This window comes from Blennius ocellaris (genome assembly GCF_963422515.1).
Source record: "Blennius ocellaris genome assembly, chromosome: 14".
NCBI classification, from domain to species: Eukaryota; Metazoa; Chordata; class Actinopteri; order Blenniiformes; family Blenniidae; genus Blennius; species Blennius ocellaris.
The window spans coordinates 11,670,934-11,691,857 of record NC_137663.1 but is presented as its reverse complement, the minus strand read 5'-3'; the positions used below and the strand labels follow the sequence as shown (position 1 = coordinate 11,691,857).

The window sequence follows — 20,924 nt, the reverse complement described above, 5'->3', positions numbered from 1 at the left end:
GATTGCAAGATTTGGAGAAGCGAGTAGGTGGACCTGAGATATGAAAAGTTTGGGGTGAATGTAACTCACAGCGTAAAGCACTTTGAAACTGCTGAAGCTGTGAAAATGCACTATATAAAGTAAAGTTAATTTAACGTTTACTGTAACACATTTCACTTCCTAAAGTCCCGTAAACGCTGAAAAAGTGGGGGATGTGATGAAGGGAGGAAAAAAGGGGTGATAAAAAAATAAAAAATAAAAAACAAGGATATATATATATATATATATATATATATATATATATATATATATATATATATATATATATATATATATATATATTTAATGGTTATTGGCCAGCCTGTGTGGCCCCTTAAGTTTAATTCTTTCTAGGGGTTGTTAATAATTGTGAAAAGTTGACACCTGTAAGTATACTAGAAAAAGAATAAAACTGGAATCTAAAAGTAAGCTGAACAGGAAGTTCTGGACCAAACTTAACATGTCATTCAGATCACAATGAGGACAATATATCATAGAAATTAAATAAATGCACCAAAGTACCAGATGTTAATAAGTAAAACTCAACCAAATGGACGTGTTTTACTTCATAATATATGAAAGATAATCTTAAGTCGACAGAAATGCATTAACTTCTGTTCCACCGTGTAGTCTGATGAATTAAGAGACATGTCAGTGACAGCCTTAATTTTAATCCCATCTGGTTGACATCGCCAAGTGTAACTTATGGTACCAACTGTGGACATGATGCAAAATTATCTGTATCTGCCACTGGATGAATGTAAAGGCGTTGGAGCGAAGAGAGACGAGAAGAAAAAAACCCATAACAAGATGAGAAAGGAAAGAGGAGATGAAAGAAATTGAGCAAACAGCAACTGATAAAAAGAAAGCAGGATATTCGATAAGAAGTGATGAGAGGAGACAGGGAAAAATGATGTTCGGGAAGTAAAATTGGCGAGGATGGAAGAGAAGTGAGGAGAGGAGGAATGTGGCAGAGAGCAGAGGATGAGACTAAATTAATGACAGACAAAGTAAAGCTAAACAGAACTGGGCGAGGCAAAGTCACTGGAACCGAGCCACTGTAAACGGCCCCTGGCAGGGCACGAGTGTGTGTGTGTGTGTGTGTGTGTGTGTGTGTGTGTGTGTGTGTGTGTGTGTGTGCTGATCTTCACATCTTCGCTGGATCTATATGTGTCTTGGCAGCATAAACATGGGGCGCTATTGGCTTAGCTTGCACCCCTTGTGGACTTCCTGTCAATCACTGGCTGCAAAAGTGGGAGAGACGGAGGAAGATAGAGACTGAGAAGCGACGGCAGAGATGTGTTGCTGATAAACGCGACCACCACAAACTGTGCTGGAAAACTCCACATGTGCATCCTGCTGACACCGCACAGTATATACATGCATAATCGTAAGAGGATGCTTTCAAACATGACTGCAGATTGACAGTAATTTACTCCTCCTGCCAAAGCCCCGTGTATGAATGGAGGAGGAAAGTAAAGGGTTTTTTGAAGAGCGCCGCGTGTCCAAATGAACAAATGTACATCAAATCGTGTGTGCGCCGTGACGTAACTACAACAACTGCATTCTGATAGATACACCAACACATGGCTGTGTACCAGGAGGTGATCGTCTGTATCTATATCTTTGCATATGCCTGTGTGAGAGCATGAATAATTCCAGGCGTGCCACATGGTGTCTGCAGAGGCCTCCGCCCCTGAACAGAGGATGAAAAATTCATGCTAACCTAGTTGAGAGGGGACCGAAGACGGACCACAGGAGACGAGGAGAGAGAGAGAGAGAGGGAGAGGGAGAGGGAGAGGGAGAGGGAGAGGGAGAGGGAGAGGGAGAGGGAGAGGGAGAGGGAGAGGGAGAGGGAGAGGGAGAGGGAGAGAGAGAGAGAGAGAGAGAGAGAGAGAGAGAGAGAGAGGGGGGAAAAGCTTGAGGGGAAAGAAAGAAAAAAAACTGGCGAAGAAGTCATTTTAGACCAGACTTCATGGCTCTAGCCCAATTATCCTTCACGTCCTCCTGTCTTTCATCTTAAGAGAAAATGTGTCTGGTATCATGAAGAAGAAATGAACTGGGAAACCTACTGCAAGAGAATCGAGGAAAACACTGCAAAGTCAAAATGATGCAAATGTATGTTCATGATGTCCACAACAAAATGATTATTTTTTCAGATGTTGGCTTCAGAAAGACAAAGCAGTAATCCTTGGTTGTTTTGGATTTGAAATATCACTGCGGCATTAACAGATGTTACAACCGTCTCACAGTAAACTGCAACTTCTGTGCTCTAATGACACAATCTTGCTCTTGCAAAGTTTGTTTGTTTTATTCTGGCAGTGGCAGAAACAGAAACAGTTTTCCTGCACTTTTAAGGCCTAACAATTCTTGATTCATCATTCTACAGAGCTGGGAGAGTCGTCGTATCTTATGCTGCTCTGTACCAGGGGTCCTGCTAGTTTCCACTGAAGCCATCCAGGCAGTGTCAAGCAAACGAGCGACATCACATAAAAGGGCCCTTGTAACTCCAGGAACATGACAAAGAACCATGGCTTTGCTTCATCCAAATCGTGTGTTTTCTGTTAAAGCGAAACTCAAGCTGAGGGGATGAAGCTTGGGCTTGTTGTTTTCGTCGCCATTTGGAAAAGGACTTTACATCCATTTTGGTTATAATCGTCAATAGTCTTCGTATGAAACTGATGGAGTTCTGTGAGTTTTTGTCATATAAATCATTTTAGAAGTATCTATGTCTGAGTCTTTGCAGCTTGCGCGACAGACGTAACCAGTTTTTCTTGATGTTGGATGCAACCAGGATTCAATCCGGTATCCAACTCTCTCGATGTCAGGACATAACCAGATGTGCCACGATTGAATGGTAATTCAAAAGCAGAACAAACCAAAAAGGTGAATAATCAGAGTTTTGAGTCCAATCTTAATGGGTCAGTGGTTTGGGTTTGTCCTATTTTCTACTTCCAGCTGCCGTGAGACCAAAACTCCCCAGTGTGGATCAGATTTAAGTTCATTGCGTTGCTTTTTTTTCAACCAATGTTCCTGTCTGAATGTAAAAGATTCTTGTTTCTTGATATATTTAAGGTGGTGTATCTACAGTCAGAAACAATGAAAGACTCCTGAAAACTCCTGAAACTCTCTCCCATCACGTCTGTAGGTAGACAAAATTAAATTTACACTTACAGCAAGGAGGCAGTTTACATACACCTGAGAAATCTGGATATATCAAATTATTCAAATGATCCAGTAAACAGTAAACAGCAAATTGCAATATCCTTTATCAAACACCAGCAATATCAGACGAGCTCAGACAAGAAATCGGATCAACGCAAATTTGTCTGGAAAGTCAAGAAAAAGCCAATTCTGGACTGAAGAGGACACGGACTGCCAGCTGTCAAGTTATTCAGTCAAATAAAATGAAAACCTGAACAGACAAGACCCAATTGGGAAATTTGAGCATGTAAGTCTGCTAAATAAAATACGGAAGCCACGTTTTTTTTCCCATCATCGCATTTCTGAAGTAAACACTTATGGCGTCAAATTATCCGATTTTATAGTCAGTGTGACATCTGGGCTTCTTACCTGCCGTTGAGCTGAATCCGGTCGGCCAGTTTGGAGAGCTGGTCCGGCAGGCGGCGCTGCTTTATGACTCCCTCGGGGCTCACGGACACTTCGCACAGGGAGTAGGTTTCTGGTGCCGCCAGGAGACCGAACTCATTGACAGTGTGGGCGACCACATCCTTGGCCGTAGTATCCTTACTGATGATGATGTAGCAGCTCTGCTGGTCGGCCTTGAACACCCGAATGACCTGGTCTGGGATGTCTGGTGTGGAAGAGAGAGAGAACAGGGGAGCGATCAGTAATTGGTCCCAGAAGTTGAAACTACTGCCGATCTAAGAAATGAAATAAGTCAAGTCAATGTGATATTGAAACAGTCATGTCATTCTTTTTTTTTTAATACTAATCTTCCTCATCAGAAAGGCTTTAAAGTTATGTTTGCCAAATGAAATTTTGATTACGTGATTAATAGGACCATTTAGCTGGCAAGATCATCAATGGATTCACTCGAGTGACTCATTTGGTCCAAAATCAAAGATTTTTCTTGCAGGAACCTAAATTTCAAACATTTGTTTACCATCAACATCACTTAAATATATTACCAAAAAAACTTTAGCAAAAATTTCTGTACATTATCACATTTATCTAACTGAATATTCACTTTTACATTTACTAGAGGCATCTGCAAGGTTGTCGCAATAAAAGAAAAAATACACTGAGACTACACACATAAGCTCACACACTCCATTTACTCTTACATTTTGCAAACAAAAAAATCCCAAACATATTCATGACATCACAGGTTACTGAGTAAACATGCAATGCAATAAAACTAGCAGATTTCAGGGACGGAATGCATGCATGCAAGATGCTGCAAATACAGAGACAGCTTGAATTACGCCTCAGCACAATGTCGGCTCATGAGCAATCAGTGCGCCATTCAAACGGTCATTACATTCACTCATTCATCTTCAACTGTGTCCGACTTTCTTTCACTATTGTGCCTTCACAATGAATTTAGCTTCCGTCACAATCTACACTTCTATCTGTATACCATTTATTTCACTTTCTTACTCTTTCACGTGTAGCATGAGAGGGACACAGATTACAAAGTGCAACAAAGATGTAGTAATGTAAGCATATCATTATTATTACAAAACAGGTGGAATTGTATGAAACGCAATTCTTCTTCACGCTATAATGAATTATTCAAGCCTATAGTTTTAGTGAACCATATTATGTAATGCACCACTCAAAAGCTCCTAATGCGACATTAAGTATTAAGCATATCCTATGATAAGTGTGCATTATCATGCCAAGTGACACACGCTCGTTTACTTCTTAAATCCAGGATGAAATAAAAGCTTGGATGGTTGTGGTGACTTCAGATCCTTTTGACTGTTGCTGCTGCCGCTGGAGCAGCTGCACGCGACTTACTCGGCGCGGTGTGCGTTAAATAATGGAAATGTTCCCCCTGAGTGAAATACTGCATTAAAGATCCTGTGTTTGAGTAAGGAAGAGGGCATGGCCCATTAGCCACAGGCAGCCGAGGAGCTTTAAAAGAATGAGTTATGAACGCTGCACAGCGACAAGTAGGGAGAGTCCAGACAAGCAGATGAAGCTGTCATACAGCTGCAGTGTGTGTGATAAAGGGATTTGTCTTTCTTGTGGGGACACAAATCAAGTTCCAACCAAGAAGATTATCACATTATTAATGTTTTGAGGTTAAAGTAAAGTGAAAGGTTTCGAATAAGTATGAATATTTGTACCAAGTCGGCAAGAACGAAGGCAAGTCAGAGGAATTTCCCTAAAAGGTACAAAATATAGATTGTGTGAGTGTGTAAGCTAGAAACAAAAGGGATGAATGTGCTTATTTATGTGCATGTTTACCCAAATGGCCTGCTTGCGACTGGTATTTTAAGTGTGAGTGTTTATGTGGTTTTAGGTTACTGGAGCACCGTCGCTGTCATTATTACAGCAGCAGAAGCAGCACAGTATATACAAATGACAAGCTGAACAAAAAGCCCATCAAAAAATATTGTGAGAGTGGGTGCTGATAGTAATCGCCTCTGTGTGTTCCTGCTTATTTAAACAATTGGGTTTGCTCGTTTATGAATGCGTGTATATTTGTGTACTGGAGCCAGTTAAAAGGTAAAGGTGACCTTCAGCTCCAGTATACATGACATTTATCTCTTGTGGGCTTTGAACGCTCACTTTCGTGTCTATGGCTCATTGCTTCATTTGAAAACCAGTAGTGGAAAGCTTTGTTTGGGGCTCAGACCTTGTTTGCACTCAGCTTTTTGTCTATTTGCATTCACCGGTTCCGAGAGTGAGGAAATATTGATGTTGGCCGTCTTTTCTCAGTGATGTATGACCTCTTTATGGACTTGGAGCTTATTGATTTTATTCACGCGATCCTGTACACTTCCTGCATCAGTCACATGATTACTGGCTTCATGATGAAGATGGAGTCATGCATAGAAACAGTATTTTGTGGCACTGAGAATCAGCTACTGTATGCTAATATTAAGTGCGGCTCTCTCTCCGCCTGCTGTGCTGCCGCAGTAAAAGAGAGCCTCTCTGTTTATGTGCAGCGGGGTGGTGAGAGCTGGCTGACTGGAAGCTAAATGCTTTGTGTCTCATTAGCTGTGATTTGTGACGAGAGTGTGGGAAGCCCTCAGATAAATGGCTGGCGATCACATCCAGGGAGAGAGGCCGTAATCTTGTTTAATCCCCTGGAGGGGCTGCGACCCATCCTGTACACAGCAGGACAATCACTGCCTGACCCAGCCAAACAACCAATCAATTACCATCTTTAATAAAGCATCACTCATTCTCATCAACACCAAAGGATTTATTTGTGGACCGAGGCCAAAAAAGATTTCCACACTGGGAAACGAGGCGATATGGGTTTTTGCAAACACAGCACTACGCGGGGGGACACACTTCCCACACACCTCAACCCTCCTCCTCCTCCTCCTCCTCCCCCCCTTCTTTGTTTGCCAAAGCTTTTTCAGTCACTCCATCATACAGCTAGAAGGCATAAATCAGATGTGAAAAGAGGGCTGGGTATAATGGTTTAATGTCCTGAGAGAAGAGCTTCGGTCACGGCTAAAAAATCTTTAAAAAAAAAAAAAAATCTATTTTCATAATAATCTATTTTTTCCCTCCCACAATTTTCCCACTTTTTTTAAACCTCACAGCATGAGGGCTTGTTTTGTACCAATCAAACCTGGAGGGACAAAAACCAACAACTCCTTCATATTTATCCCAGGGCAGCACTTTCATTAGGTGATACAATGCATGCTGGGATATCTGTTTAGTTGACACCAAATTCATCTTGCAAACATGATAACCTAATCTCCAAGACATTGCCATGAAATATATTCTCACACTCAAAAGCATCATATTGAGAGATGATAAAGGAGAGAAAAATAAACCGAAACTCAGTATTTGGTAGTTCACGGATGCACGGAAACAAAGATTAGTAAGAAAGGAAAAAAAAAAACAGCTCATGAATTAATGAAAAGCTATATTAAGATGCAAGACACTTGGGACTAAGGCACAACCTGACAGTGGCGGTGAAAGAATGTATACTTACAATACAGTCCCAGGGCTTGAGAAGCAGAATAGAAAAAGAAAAACACAGTAATTACAAGCGAAGGGGCGTGTAGAAGAGGCACAAAGAGACACGGCAGTCAGAAACATCATAGAGGACAAAAAAAAAAAAAGAGTGAAGACCAGCCGAGTTTGTACTCGAGAGTTACTGTGCTCATGGTAAACTGGAGAGGCAGAATATGACTCAACATGTCGACACGAGAACATCTGCTTAAAATCACAGCCAGTAAAACGAGAGTAAACGGGGGAAGAGGAAGAACAGAAACTGTGGATATGAGAGTGCGGCTGCATGCAGGAAGACATGTATGAACAATAAAAGCGATTGAAATAAACAGCAGTCATTGGAGAAGTACTTGTATTCCACCTACAAAATGAAAAAAATAAATCATGCTCCATTTCGCTAACTGTGACAGCTTGTGATCCTCTGAATGAAAGAACAAAAATCCAGGTGTAAAATGTGACAGGAAAAATTGAGGCTGCTACTAATAACGACCCAGCTTCTATATCGGTCAATCGGTCAATCGGTTAACGGCTGACTCATCGGTAAGAATGTGTGCGATCTACAATTCAATATACTTAAATATAGTCAAGGGACAACTACTTCTTCACTACAATTCGTAAGTGTCGGGAACACAATGAAAATACAAGAGAAAATTGTAAAACAGAAATGTGTGAATACTATTTATTGCATGAGAGCTGATATGTATACCTTAACAAAATGTCCTTAAAAGTAGATGTACTGCTTCATAGTTGCATCAGTGAAGCTGAAGCTAACATTATCATCCACAGACTCAAAATAATGATTGCACTGAAGAAATCCCTGCGTTCGTTCTTTAATAGCTGCAACATCAAAGAGAATGGGAACGCCAGGTTGATGGACATATGGACAAAGTGAAGCCATAATGTCTGCAGGCTACAGCTGATGTCAGCATGAAGGCATAAAAAAACACCTTAATGGCTCCTTAAAACAATCCAAGAGCTGCTTGCAATCATAAAAAAGACCAATCTCAAACTAGAACATAACACGATGAACACATAAAAAAGCTAAAATTTCCCCAAAATTGGCAGGAAAGGGACGAGAACATATTGGCATTGATGCCTACGCTGCCAATATGGAGAGCTGTAAAGGAATATTTGTGTTTCAGAAATATATGAGCTTCACATCTGTGCGTCAATAGAATCACAGGTAAGACTTTGGGGGTGCGACAAGCTCTGCGGAGCATCTGGAAAAAGAGCGTTTGTTTGAACAGGCCGTTCTACTCTAAACTATTAGAGCTGATAGGAGGCCAGAGGACTGAAGGAAACGTGACCTAATGGTGGATGATTAATGTGGCACATTTGGTGTGTTTGTTTTTGTGTTATAACACAACGACATGTGATATATAGGTCTGCAAACTAGAGCTCGACATGCAGGTGTGCGTGTGTGCGTGTGTGTGTGTGTGTGTGTGTGTGTGTGTGTGTGTGTGTGTGTGTGTGTGTGTGTGTGTGTGTGTGTGTGTGTGTGTGTGTGTGTGTGTGTGTGTGTGTGTGTGTGTGTGTGTGTGTGTGTGTGTGTGTGTGTGTGTGTGTGTGTGTGTGTGTGTGTGTGTGTGTGGACAGATCATTGACGGATGGCTGGTGTGATAACTCAGCACTAGATTTCGTCTCTTGCCGTCTCCTGCCTTGAGAGAATGGATCTCTCTATATTCATCTATTTCTCGCACATAAATAACATGTACGAATCCGCAGGGGACGCTCCGTGTTAGTTCAAATAATTATAGGCTCAGAAACCCGTTGGACAGGAAAGGATTAAAATAGTCCACAGGGTTAATTCCTGTCAGACGCACAATTCTGCAAAAGCTCTGTGACACTTCAAAAAGAAGGAGTGTGTGTGTGTGTGTGTGTGTGTGTGTGTGTGTGTGTGTGTGTGTGTGTGTGTGTGTGTGTGTGTGTGTATGTGTGTGTGTGTGTGTGTGTGTATGTGTGCACATCTTTGATAGAAAGCTTCACGGGTTCGCTCCAACTGAGCGGTTATGTCCTCCTTTGTCAGCGCAACTGAGTGTCTTCAGGATTTTTTTTATTCCCTAACATTTCAAGGAGAGATACGTATAAAAAGGATGGCACAAACAGCTTGAGTTCCATCTCACAAGAGTGCATATGACACTACACTCACACAGATGCTCTACGCGATTCTGCTGAAGGGTGACCGGATGTTTGCACAGCGTGGCTCAGTGCTCACTGAGCACCGGAGTCCTTCACTCCATAAGTGGCTCAACACTGTTCAATGAGTCCGAGGTCTCAAGTCGAGTGGAGCATACAGCTTCAGAAGAGAAGTCCTGAACTGGGGCCGAAACCCCTGAAATGCTCAGCGACTGGCCGAAGCCACGGAGGTCAGTCACAGCTGCAAATTAACGTGACAGCTTCACTTGCATGATACCGAAAGTCAGTAAGTGGTACGAACAGGCTTCTGGAGGTTTTGGGTGAAGTTGGAGCTCAAGTCTCAAGAAATCAAATACATTCACCAAGTGAATTAGTGAACTTTACTGAAGTGAGTTGAATCAGTAGTAATCTTAAAAAAGGATTTGACTCTCGATATCACTTAAGACCATCTTTGAAATGAAATGTTTTTTTTATATTTTGTCTTTATTTTTGTGTCAAGGTAATTGTGAACGGTAGGAAGAAAAAAAAAACATTTTGCGGTGTATTTATAAATGGGTAGTGATTTCCTAATGTAGAAATGTGTGGGCGGTGTAAAATTATTCAGTACAGCAGCTCACTTGTGGGCCGACAACAAAAAATGGAGCAGAACACAGTCGATTCGTTTCAAAAGACTAAAAGTGGCTTCTGGGTCAAAGCTGATAGAGCTAAACTTGCACTCGTTTTTTTTGTTTGTTTTTTTTCTGTTTTCCTTTGTTGACTTTCAGGTGAGAGTGTGTAAATGACAGGAATTTCTGCTATTGAGAGGATGAGGTGGAATAATCCAGTCAAAAAATTGCAGCTCAAGGAGAGCCTGGCTCTACCTGCCTCTGCAGTATCATGTCACACCATGTAGTCTTATGTGCTTGGGTTACTATTGACTCTGTGGAAACATGTGTGGTTGATTTTAGGGTGTTACGTTAGTGAGACTTCACACCAGCAAATTAAATCCACTTCAAAACATTGTGACTCTGTGGTCCATGATGACTGAATCTCAAACAGCAAACGAAACCAAACCAGAGGATTAGGATTTCACAGGTTTAACCATAATAGCCTTCCCCTCCCTCCTCCTACCTGCGGGGTTGGAGAAGTCGAGCACGCTGGTTGCCGGCTGCAGCAGGTCGGGGCTGCTGGACGACAGGTTTCCGGGGATGGGCATGATGGCCACGCTGTGACGGCACTGCTTGGTTCCCACGATGCTGTCGTCCTGAGACTGACCCATACCACCGTCACTGGAGGTGGGAACAGGGGGGAAGAATGAAGGGGGGAGAGAGAGAGAGAGAGAGAGAGAGAGAGACAAAGTCAGAACTGAAATCTTATGACAAACACTGCAGAGGTAAAACCTGGGATTTAATGAAAATACGAATGGGGCGTCGTTTCTCTCCTTTTTTTTTTTTTTTTAATATTCAACAGGAATGCAGCTGAAATTCATGAGCAGAGTTCATGAGTGGCAGGCACGAATACTGAGCGTCCTCCAGCAGCAACACACATGTTCAACCAAAGCACACACGGACAGGACAATGGAACAAAGCATGGTCGTGTCGGCTGCAGACAGAAAAGAGTGCACCTGAAAGCCATGAGAGTTTCAGACCAGTCAGATGACTTTCACCGGGGCGTCACTCTAGGATATGCAAACGTCAACCTTTACATTAACAGTCTCATATAAACGGTCTGGATCCGCATGTGTGAGGGAGATGGCAGCTCGCTGGAGAGACATTCACGAGCAGAATGTTGGGCATTGTGAGACAGAACAACCTTGAACAATGTGGTCACTTATGGGAACCTGCTGCAGCCTATTTTATGCATTTTCAGTCAAATTATGAAATCATTTCATACTATTAAAAAAAAAAAAAAAAAAAAAAAAAAGATTGTCCCATATATTTAAGTATTGCATAGACAATTGTTCTGAGTTTGACTACTGGTCAGTCACTGCAGTGTCCCGTTCTGGTTGCATACTAATTGTAGCTTCCCTGCCAATGTATGTCTGTACAGTATGTACTGAACGCAGCGCAGTAATGCAGGACTTCCACAGACACCGCAACACACCTCTGTAGCAAAGCCTGTGTAATCTTTGAATCACCAGCCGACAGGTAGAACGCAGACAGGACTGAACAAAAAGGGAGAGAAAGGTGGAACGTCGACAGACAAAAAAAAAAAAACAGACGCCAGAGGAGAGAAAGTAGCAGGATTTAATATTTGTATCTAATGAAACAGAAGGAGAGAGAGGCAGGGGAGATTTAGAGACCAGATAAGAGGGGAAATGAAGCAGATAAAGATAGCACAGGGCTCAAAAGACTACACCAAGATGCGGGTAGCTCTAGGGGAGACTCTACAGTAATAATAGTCACATTTTGAGCATATAAAGTTAAAAACAGTGGCCTAATGCTAACACGCTGATGATAACAAGCAAGTAGTCAAACTACATCATTAATCAATTAGGTTTGAAAGAAACAGAGACATCGTCGGGGCAAACTCTGGGAACTTGTGTCTGATTTACTTATGCACCAGATGTGCTCAAACAAAAACCATCTGTAGTCAACAATATTGCTCTCTGCCGTCTAATTCGATAATAAGCTAACTCCTTGATACTTCCTCCGCACTTAATTTGAAGAGCACAATGTACCTGACGGTGAATATAAGTTTAACTGCACCGTCTGAATGTGAAAAAGCAGAGGAGGAACACCTTGACTTCGCAGTAAAGAGGGATTCACGTGGTAAAGGAATTAGCATGAAATCCACAAAAGCAGCCCTCTGCTCATGTTGGTGAAGGTCAGCGGCATTGCGTGTGTGTGTGTGTGTGTGTGTGTGTGTGTGTGTGTGTGTGTGTGTGTGTGTGTGTGTGTGTGTGTGTGTGTGTGTGTGTGTGTGTGTGTGTGTGTGTGTGTGTGTGTGTGTGTGTGTGTGTGTGTGTGTGTGTGTGTGAGTGAATTATGCAGATGGGTACTGAATAAAATGATTGGAGGATGGCGATTTACACAAGAGATCTTACCCAAACAGGCCCCTGAAGCAGCGGAGACAAACGGGAGAGAGACGACATTGAAAATTGTGAAACAGAAAAAAAAAAAGGACAGAAAAAGAACAGAAGCACAGCTTTGCTGAAGGAAATCAAATTTACCAGTGCAGCAGTGTGTTGCTGTGTAGGCGCGTGCGTGCGTGCGTGCGTGCGTGCGTGCGTGCGTGCGTGCGTGCGTGTGTGTGTGTGCGTGCGAGAGAGACCGAGAGTGCAGCACTTAAAGCAGTATAAATAAACATGTAGAGGAAACAAAATACACAATAGCCAAAGTTTGGACACACTTGACAGGTTTGCTGAAAATCAAAAAGCAGAGCCATCGGGACCAATTTTGCAATGAGAATAAAGATATATAAGCAGCACAAGACAGCATGACGCACAGATAGATAAAACACATTTAACCTCCGGATTCAGATGTTCCTGTAGTGCAGTTCAGCCGAACAACAAATGTTCCTCTAAAAGTGACGTGAATATTAAACCAGTAAATAAAAACTTCTGCGTCAGCTATAACTGAGACAGAGAGATATAAATTATACTTATATATATATATATAGAAAATCATACTATTTTTCTGTGTCTCAGCTGCTCCAACAACTGACACTGTTGTTTGATTTAGTTCAAGGGTGTCAAACAGTTTCCCCCTATATTAAAAATCATGATTTCCCATTTCTTCAACACCCTCAAAATCTGCAGCAGTGCAGCCAGTTCACAGTAAAATTTGGACATCATGTTGTTCAGTGAGGCACCAACGTCTAATAACACGGTAATTATTGTGATCGCATTATGGGTGAGTGCATGAACTGTATCACAAGTTCATGGGGAATGAGAAAATGGCTTCACGGGACACAGAGAGTTATGAGGTTTATCCTCCTCTCATTAAATCACCTCCACTCCTGATACAGACAGACTGCAGGTTAAAACCTCTGTCTATTGCTTTCCAATCTGTGGGATGTAAATCAAGCGGGCTGGACGATATGGGGTGCATATAAAGGCAATCGCACTTGGCGGGACATCTTCATTTGGCAGGAAAACAACTTGTTTATTGCCTGTGTGTGTGTCCTTGTCATATAAAACAAAAGTCCTGGTCTGAAGTGGAGGACAATGTCAGCCAAGAATAAGGAAAAGAAGCAGCGGCAGCAGTGATGGCGGCTTTGAAAGTATCCAGGAACGAGCAACCGAAGAGCAATTTTGGGTTTCTATAATGTCGTTATCTACAGTAATCCTATTAAGCAGATGTTTGAAAAGTGAGCAAAAGCACTGAATTTTTTAATCTATAGGAGAGAGTGACTACATTATAGCAAAGGTTATTGCAGTGCTGCATCCTCATGAGAGACACAGTGACACAGTGACACCGAGTTCAGTGTGTGTGTAATGAAATAAAATACATGCTTTGAAAACTCCTTCGCATCAGAGTTTCAAGATTTAGAGACCAGCATGACGCCTTTGTATTTCACTAAAATCTTATGCGTGAGGCAATTGCGTCAGTAAAGTGGCTGAATGGTTGAGTGGCTGTATTTTGAGTATTTATAACTTTACAACATTGTGTCCCCTCAGATCTTCACCCCATTCAGGACCTGATAAGTCTCTATAAACCAAAATCTGCTCTTCTCTCATCCTTTTAGATTCAAGTTCCATATAAATAGTATTAAAAAAAAAAAATGACAAAGGACACAATTTAAATTGTAGTCTGGACAAACAAAAAGCATTTGGAAAGCATTTGAAAGCAGCATAACCAGTTCAATCAATAATCATGTGAGCGATGTGAACGCCTGGTGCATTCAAAGACTGAGCACATTCAGTTTTCAAGCAAACTGTTTGGCTTTGTGGTCATAATCACTGCTGGAGCTGCATACGACTGCATATGTGTGAATTCCCGTTGATGGCTCTGTAATTACTGGTAGCAGTACTTTCTCCCCCCTCTCTCCCTCTCTCTCCCTCCAGCACTAACAAAGTATGACGCTAAATGAGGCCTGGAGAGGCACGAAATGATGAGATGAAATCAAGTCTGTATCGGCACGTTACGGTTGGAATATTGAATATGAGCCTCATCTGCACAATTGCTCCAGATGCTGCCAGTACAATGGCGGGTTATGGATGACAGAAACGGCTGTTACAGGGTGATGATGATGATTATCGTGATGTCTTTTACGTTTTTGCAATATACCTATATTACACAAGCTGAAGATAAGTGGAAAAAGAAGAAAGAGCATTGTATCACAGTACCACAGCTTTAAAAAAAAAAAGAAAAAACAACAACAACATAAAGTTGTGTCAAAGCAACATTTGAATGACCAGAGCTGAAATTGAGACAGACTCTAAAGCAAAGTTTTACAATGAATTTGGGGAAGCATTATGTTCAGAGGGAAATTGCTCCATTTCTTACAGCAGTTTAAACAGGAGGATACAATGTGCTTCTCTCTCACTTTGTTAAAGGTTCAGTTTGGCAGTAGAAAGTAGAAAATAAATTCAGCTGAGCTCACGAATCGTTTGAAGCTTTCGAGGAGGACCGGTCTGACTTTCAGGTCATACCTTGTTCTGTTTATGTCATTATCACCACGTAAGACGATTTTACTCCTGCAGGTTTGTCCAATTACCTGAAGGGTTTCGGTGGCAGGATGCTGAAGCGCGTCTTCTCCAGCATCTTCCTGATCTTGTTTCGTCCTCCTGACACAGTGTTGGCCTTCATTTTCCGGGTGCTCTTCTGGTCGGTGGGGAACTCCATGTCCCCGGGGAGGTCGGGGATGGAAAAGCGATTGCCTTTTTTCTCCTGGATCTTGGGAATGTGGGGGCCACCGTTCTTCTTCTCATGCATGAGCCGGCTGAGAAGCTCTTTAAAGACTGGATAGAGAAACAAAAGAAAGAAAATGAGATAGTCTCGATCGATCACAAGTGCAGTTTCTGCTATTAATGCATGCCTAGTCTGAGAGTACTGACACTGAATGAATGAATTCAAAGCTGGTTCACAACACACGGAACCACAAATAGCTTTGACCTTACTCACCAAATATGTTGGTTTTAACAGTGAGGGAGAGGTGTGTGTTATTCCTCAGGATGTCAACAGCTTTGGACAAGGAGATGTTCTCAAAGTTCTGACCATTGATCTCCATGATCTGAAGCACACACAGGTTATAGAAGGAAAAATAAAAAAACATTTAATGACTGCACTGCAGCGAATAAGTAGTTTTCAAGAAACACACACTGAATTATATAGAAAAGGTTTAGTTTATAATGTAAACACTTAGATTCAGAGTTTTCATAACAGATCAGGGTTTTTCTTTTAGAAGTTGAATATCAATTTGTAAGAGAAGCATTGAATAACAGCAGAGATGTGAACAAACAATTACTTTATATTTTTTTGCTGTGAGTTCCTGCTCAAGATAACTCGGGTCAAGTTGTTTACTCATAGACAGATAGAAACGGAAATAACTTAGTATTGCACTCTGGCTGTGCTCAGAGGTGAAAGTTTTACTTTAGTGTTTCTACTTCCATATTTCTGCTTCCCTTCTCAGTTTTTTTCCATACTGATCAAAACCCTCATCTTTGGTGACATGGTGTCGTCCCACCTGGTCTCCCCGTTTGAGTCCGGCCTCCCTTGACTTGCTTCCTTCCTCCACCGAATCCACAAAGATGCCGAACCCTCTCTCGCTGCCCCCCAGCACGTTAAAGTGCAACGGTGACTCCCTGGCCGCCTTCTGCAGGGTGATCTGTCGCCACTTTGCCTTGGCGGCACATGCAATGTTTAGCAGTCTCAAATGGCCCTTCATTTTCTGAGGGAGGGGGTAAAAATTTGGATTAATCCACAAACGCAATGCAATGTCGATGGTAAAATCAACTTGGAAAATTCATAACAAACTGAAACCAATCTTTTAAAAAAGCATTGTCTCTCACTGTTGTTTCAAGATGCTTTTCAAAGTCCTCCAGGAAGCGCGTCATGGCCGGATCGCCTTCAAAGTCATTGAAGTGGTTGTTCACCCACAGCAGCACTATTCTGGTCACCTGTGAAACACAGTGGCAGCTTTTTTTTCAGAGGAGAGACAAAACAGACATTGTGGCAAGCTATTCTTCTTCTGTGGAGAACTTTTTCGATTCAAACGTGAGCTGCTTTGACAAGAACGCTGAGAACTGTAGCAGAGCATTAATGAGGTCAGACTAAAATACGCTGCAGGTGGCTGTGAGCTGGCCATTACAAAAGGAAAGGATGTAAATGATGCTGAACCAAGAGCTTCATGTGCAGTCGTTAGTTAAACTGTTGAAAATAAATTGGTTAAAAGCACAAAAGATGGAACAAATTGAACCATTTCTGTGTCATAGTCCAGCTCCAGGGGTCAGACAGTAATTTTAATGCAACCCAATTATAGATCTGCTTTCACTTTACCAAAATATAACATTAGCATAAGCAAGTTAAAAAAGAAGAAACAGCAGGAAGGCTTTTTAATGACTAAGACTGAGGCTACTATGAAAAGCTTTCCCCACTGGCTGAATGCTTAACATTGTACTTCAATAATTAGAAGGGAAAAAAAAAAAGCCAAAGGTCCAGGGAAACTATAATTTTCAACAAATGTAGTCTGCAGTGAGCATTGTTGTAACCTTTGCCAAAGGTGAGAGTGGCAGCCCCATACATTGACACAAGGCACCGATCAATGAGCGCTCCATTTCCACCAGTTTGGTCCTTCACACCAGCGCTTCCATTCTTCAAAGTCTGTTACTTTTTCTCTCATAAAGGATTAGATCCTCTTTAAAGGGTGCTTAAGAATGTAAGCCTGATGACCACATAAAGACTATTGACAGTACAAGGATAATCTTCGGTTAACGCAGTTATGGACAATGGAAGCGTCAGGCAGGAAGAAATCACTAGCGAACTCAAGGACAGCTGAGGTTGCGGTACGAGGATCGATCAGCATGTGAGCGAAAACGACACATGAATTTACATCATGAATAAAGATGGAACAGAGCTGATGCAGGCACCAATGACTTAAAATACTTGTCGATCTACATTATAAAATAAGCAAAAAAGCCTTAGAAGTGAAAATGTTGACTTTCCTGTGGCTTGTACAAAGCCAGATCCACAAGCATCTTAACTGAATGCTTAAAATTCACCCTGAAGCCTAACACACTGACCGTGTCCCTGAGGCTGTCCATGTGGAACCACTCCAGCAGTTTCTTGCCGACCTCCATGGGATTTGACAAGAAGGTCCTGTAGGTCAGCAGGAAGTCTTCGATGTAGGTGGGGTCCACCACCGACGGCTCCTCCACCAGGTGCATGATCAGACGCTCCGGGGTTCCCTGGAGTCAAATATACACACCATCAGATAGATTCAGAGAGGAAAGCTGATAAAGGTGGTACAGATACTCAAATACACATTAAGGCAATGAGTCACCTCAATACATCAATTTCTATAATATGTCCACACGAATCAAAAAGATGACAAGGGCACAGACGATGAAGAGGCAGCCATTGAACAGAGCCGCCGGTAGCTCTGTTAATATAACAAGAGCAGAGATGTCACCGAAGCCAGTCTGATCAAAAAAATATAATACAGATGATATTTTGGACTGAAGTTCAAGTCCATGCTGCATAAAGTTCACTCTCATTTCGGCGTTGTTAAATGCCACCACAGCAGGGGTTTCTAAGGAGGGGACGATTCATTTGACAGGGAACAGAAACTACAAAGGCATCCACTTTTGTCCGACACAAAAAGAACAAAGCCAAAAACAAAAGCGGAAACGCTAACACTTGTGAATTGACTCATCTCCAGTGGACGTGTTTTTAGAGCCAACAGCTTTCCTCGGCGCAGCGGCCAAGAGAATCATTGGGGCCCATTATCTGATCAATACCTGGCTGCCTCTGGAGAGTCGCGGGGGGAAAGGATCAAAAGGCTTTGGAGCGCGCTGCGATGTAGCGAACCAGAAAATGCACCGGCAAACACTAATTCTGCTAACGGTGTCTCTTAACGATCAACCGAGTACAGCAAGCAGCGGCTCTGATGTCGAGGAGGATCGGTCAACTCATAATGATGGAGTGCACAGCACATCAATCTCAAGTGTATCAGTGTTAGAGGGGAAAAAAATGAATACAACCAAAAACAAATGCAAACTTGAATTACTGCTTTGAGTAGCCTTGTTATTCAAAGGTGAGATTAAACATGGTTATTAGCTCAACCTCTCCCTCAGGCTTTAAACATTGAAGTTGTGTCGTCTTCAAGTCGGATTAAGATGTGTACTCGCACAAGGTCAAATGTATTCCTTTATTGAGTCACATTCAGAAATCCAAAGCACACCAGAATAACTTAAGCTTGTATTTGAACACCAAACATTCCTGTTTAAGAATGTGCATTGCATAGAGAAAACAACAAGTTCTTTATTGACTGACCTCTGTTCAGTGGCTAAGTTCACATAAAGAGCATACATCTTGGGAGTAAATTAAGGTTTGGTAAAAGACAATGACAGGAGAATGAATACTCCCTTCTGAGTATTTCTGCTCACTCACTTCTTGGATGGAACTGGGATGTTAACTGCTACTTTACTCTTGCAAATTCACAAATACAGCAGGTTATATAGCTTCAAACTGAAGAAAATACCGGGGAAAAGGTTGAGAAAACAAGCAAATAGCTTTTTTGTTTTCTTTAACTGACAAGCATTTACAATATTCACTCTACATTTTCAAGAAGTAGCAATACTTCTTTAATCTTTGAAATCACTCACTTTAATGACGATGTGCCCCTTCCTGGTCCCGCTGCGGTCGAGCTCCCGGTGCTCCTTCACCATCACGATCTCCCCCTCCTCCTCCACCTTGTGCGTGTTCTTCTCCACGTGGTTGAGGATGCGCCAGTAGTCCTCCTGGGCGATGCAGACGAACTGGTCGAGGACGACATGAGGACAGCGGGTGAACTTGTAGTAGAGCAGGACGCTGCTCTGCACCACATTCGGGAACTCAAGCAACAGCACGGAGGAGGCATGAGTGCGGGCAGAGAGCGGCATGGGAAGGATAGGCAGACGAGGAAAGACGGCCACTGTTCTATGCCCGAGCTGAACTTCGGAATTGCGGTCTTCTTCTCTGCAGTCCAAAAGATCATTTCAACTGGCCATGTTGCAGAAGCGTCCTTTACTCTAGTTTAAAACTAGACTAACCTTCCATTATATCACACTGAAGGCATGACTGCTTGCTACCCTAACGCATTGTCACTTTCAGCAAGTCTCTTGACTAAATCATCAATTTCTGCATTTTCCTCTGCGACTTCCTGAGTCTCTCAAAGGCAGGAAGTGACATGCGTGTCCGTCGACAAGGCAATGCGGACCCGTGGGCTGTCACTGCGAGCATGTGCATGACATTTTTTACACCTTTTCAGATCCCTGTGCTATATTTACCACACCGCAAGACAAACCCACAAAGCTATTAGTAAACCAGAGCTGAGAAATATGCTGTCTGAGAGCAATAAGACTTTTTTTTCTCAGCCAAGAGTTTGTAGTTTACAGCCATTTGAAGTGCACAATGTTTATGAGTTCCCAAAAGGCAAGGGGAAGCCCTCAGTTTGGGTTTGTAAATGTTCCGCACTGTTCTTCAAACCTAAAGACTATAGTAAAAAGAAGAAATGAAAACAAGGACTTCATGATTCTTGAACTATGACACAGATGTTGCATGACAAGCTCAAACAGAGCACACACGCACTCTTCACCACATTTCAGTCCGTGCAAACATATTCCTTTGCATCACAGCATTTTTGTGTTCGAGTACCGTTTAATTATTAGATTAATTCTGCTTACCAAATTAAGTCAGACAGTGGCGTGGGCCAAAATGTCACAGCACGTAAATCATTTTGCTTTTCCAGTGAAATGTGGTTAAATGCCATCCACATGGTACCTTCTCAAATAATCCCTTTGTGAACAATCAAACTAGTGCTGGAAGGCTTCATCAACATTGCTGGAAGCAATTCAACTATCATTCAATCACTTAGCCAACCAACCGATCACTGTTTGTAGAGCACCTTTCAGACAGGTTAGTACAATACAAAGTCCTTCACAGGTGATTAACAGATGATTCATCCCCTTTACAGCTGAATCCGTCTTTACCTGGCAGTCGTCTCCTTTGGTGCGAACCTCTCCATTCATGTACTGCTTTTCCAGCGAGGGTGAGATGCCGAAGCTGTTGCCCATGCAAAGAGACTCGACTCTCCCGTCCGAATGGCTGATCTCAACCGCTCCATTCAGGATGACATACCAGAGGTCAAGCTGCGCAAAGCACACAGATAGGAGAATGAGAGACACCGTGTGAATCGTCCCTTGACCTGCGGAGATTTTACTGCAAAATGTAACACTGCATCTAGATCCTTTCATATTTTGGTTTTCACCTGCTGTGAGTACATTGCACATCCATGCATACTTAATATGCCGTAGTGTTGAAACTCCCTGTAACCACTGAAATTGTACGACAGAAGTTGGCGCACGAATGATGTAAAATGGAGAATAACACAACTGTGGATCAGGAAAAAGATTTGTCATTAACACCAGCTGGCGTGTTTCTTCAAATAATTATATTTGCAGATTTTTTATTTATTTT

General features: G+C 42.2%; 1 protein-coding gene across 6 annotated transcripts in view; it reads right to left on the bottom strand.

Annotated features, from left to right (window-relative positions):
* The window catches only part of rapgef6 (Rap guanine nucleotide exchange factor (GEF) 6), a gene marked incomplete at its 5' end in the record, with an annotated part of 124,020 nt that overhangs the window by 18,416 nt on the left and 84,680 nt on the right, over positions 1 to 20,924 (bottom strand). For 4 of the 6 annotated variants that reach the window (XM_080508662.1, XM_080508664.1, XM_080508661.1 and 1 more), the window contains 10 exons: positions 3,592 to 3,832; positions 7,169 to 7,183; positions 10,435 to 10,592; positions 14,965 to 15,208; positions 15,372 to 15,480; positions 15,934 to 16,137; positions 16,259 to 16,366; positions 17,489 to 17,653; positions 19,073 to 19,225; positions 20,438 to 20,596. In XM_080508662.1, the coding sequence (XP_080364788.1) occupies positions 3,592 to 3,832; positions 7,169 to 7,183; positions 10,435 to 10,592; positions 14,965 to 15,208; positions 15,372 to 15,480; positions 15,934 to 16,137; positions 16,259 to 16,366; positions 17,489 to 17,653; positions 19,073 to 19,225; positions 20,438 to 20,596 (1,556 nt within the window). The remainder of the gene's footprint in view (positions 1 to 3,591; positions 3,833 to 7,168; positions 7,184 to 10,434; positions 10,593 to 14,964; positions 15,209 to 15,371; positions 15,481 to 15,933; positions 16,138 to 16,258; positions 16,367 to 17,488; positions 17,654 to 19,072; positions 19,226 to 20,437; positions 20,597 to 20,924) is intronic. The other 2 variants (XM_080508663.1, XM_080508665.1) reach the window with 1 other exon arrangement.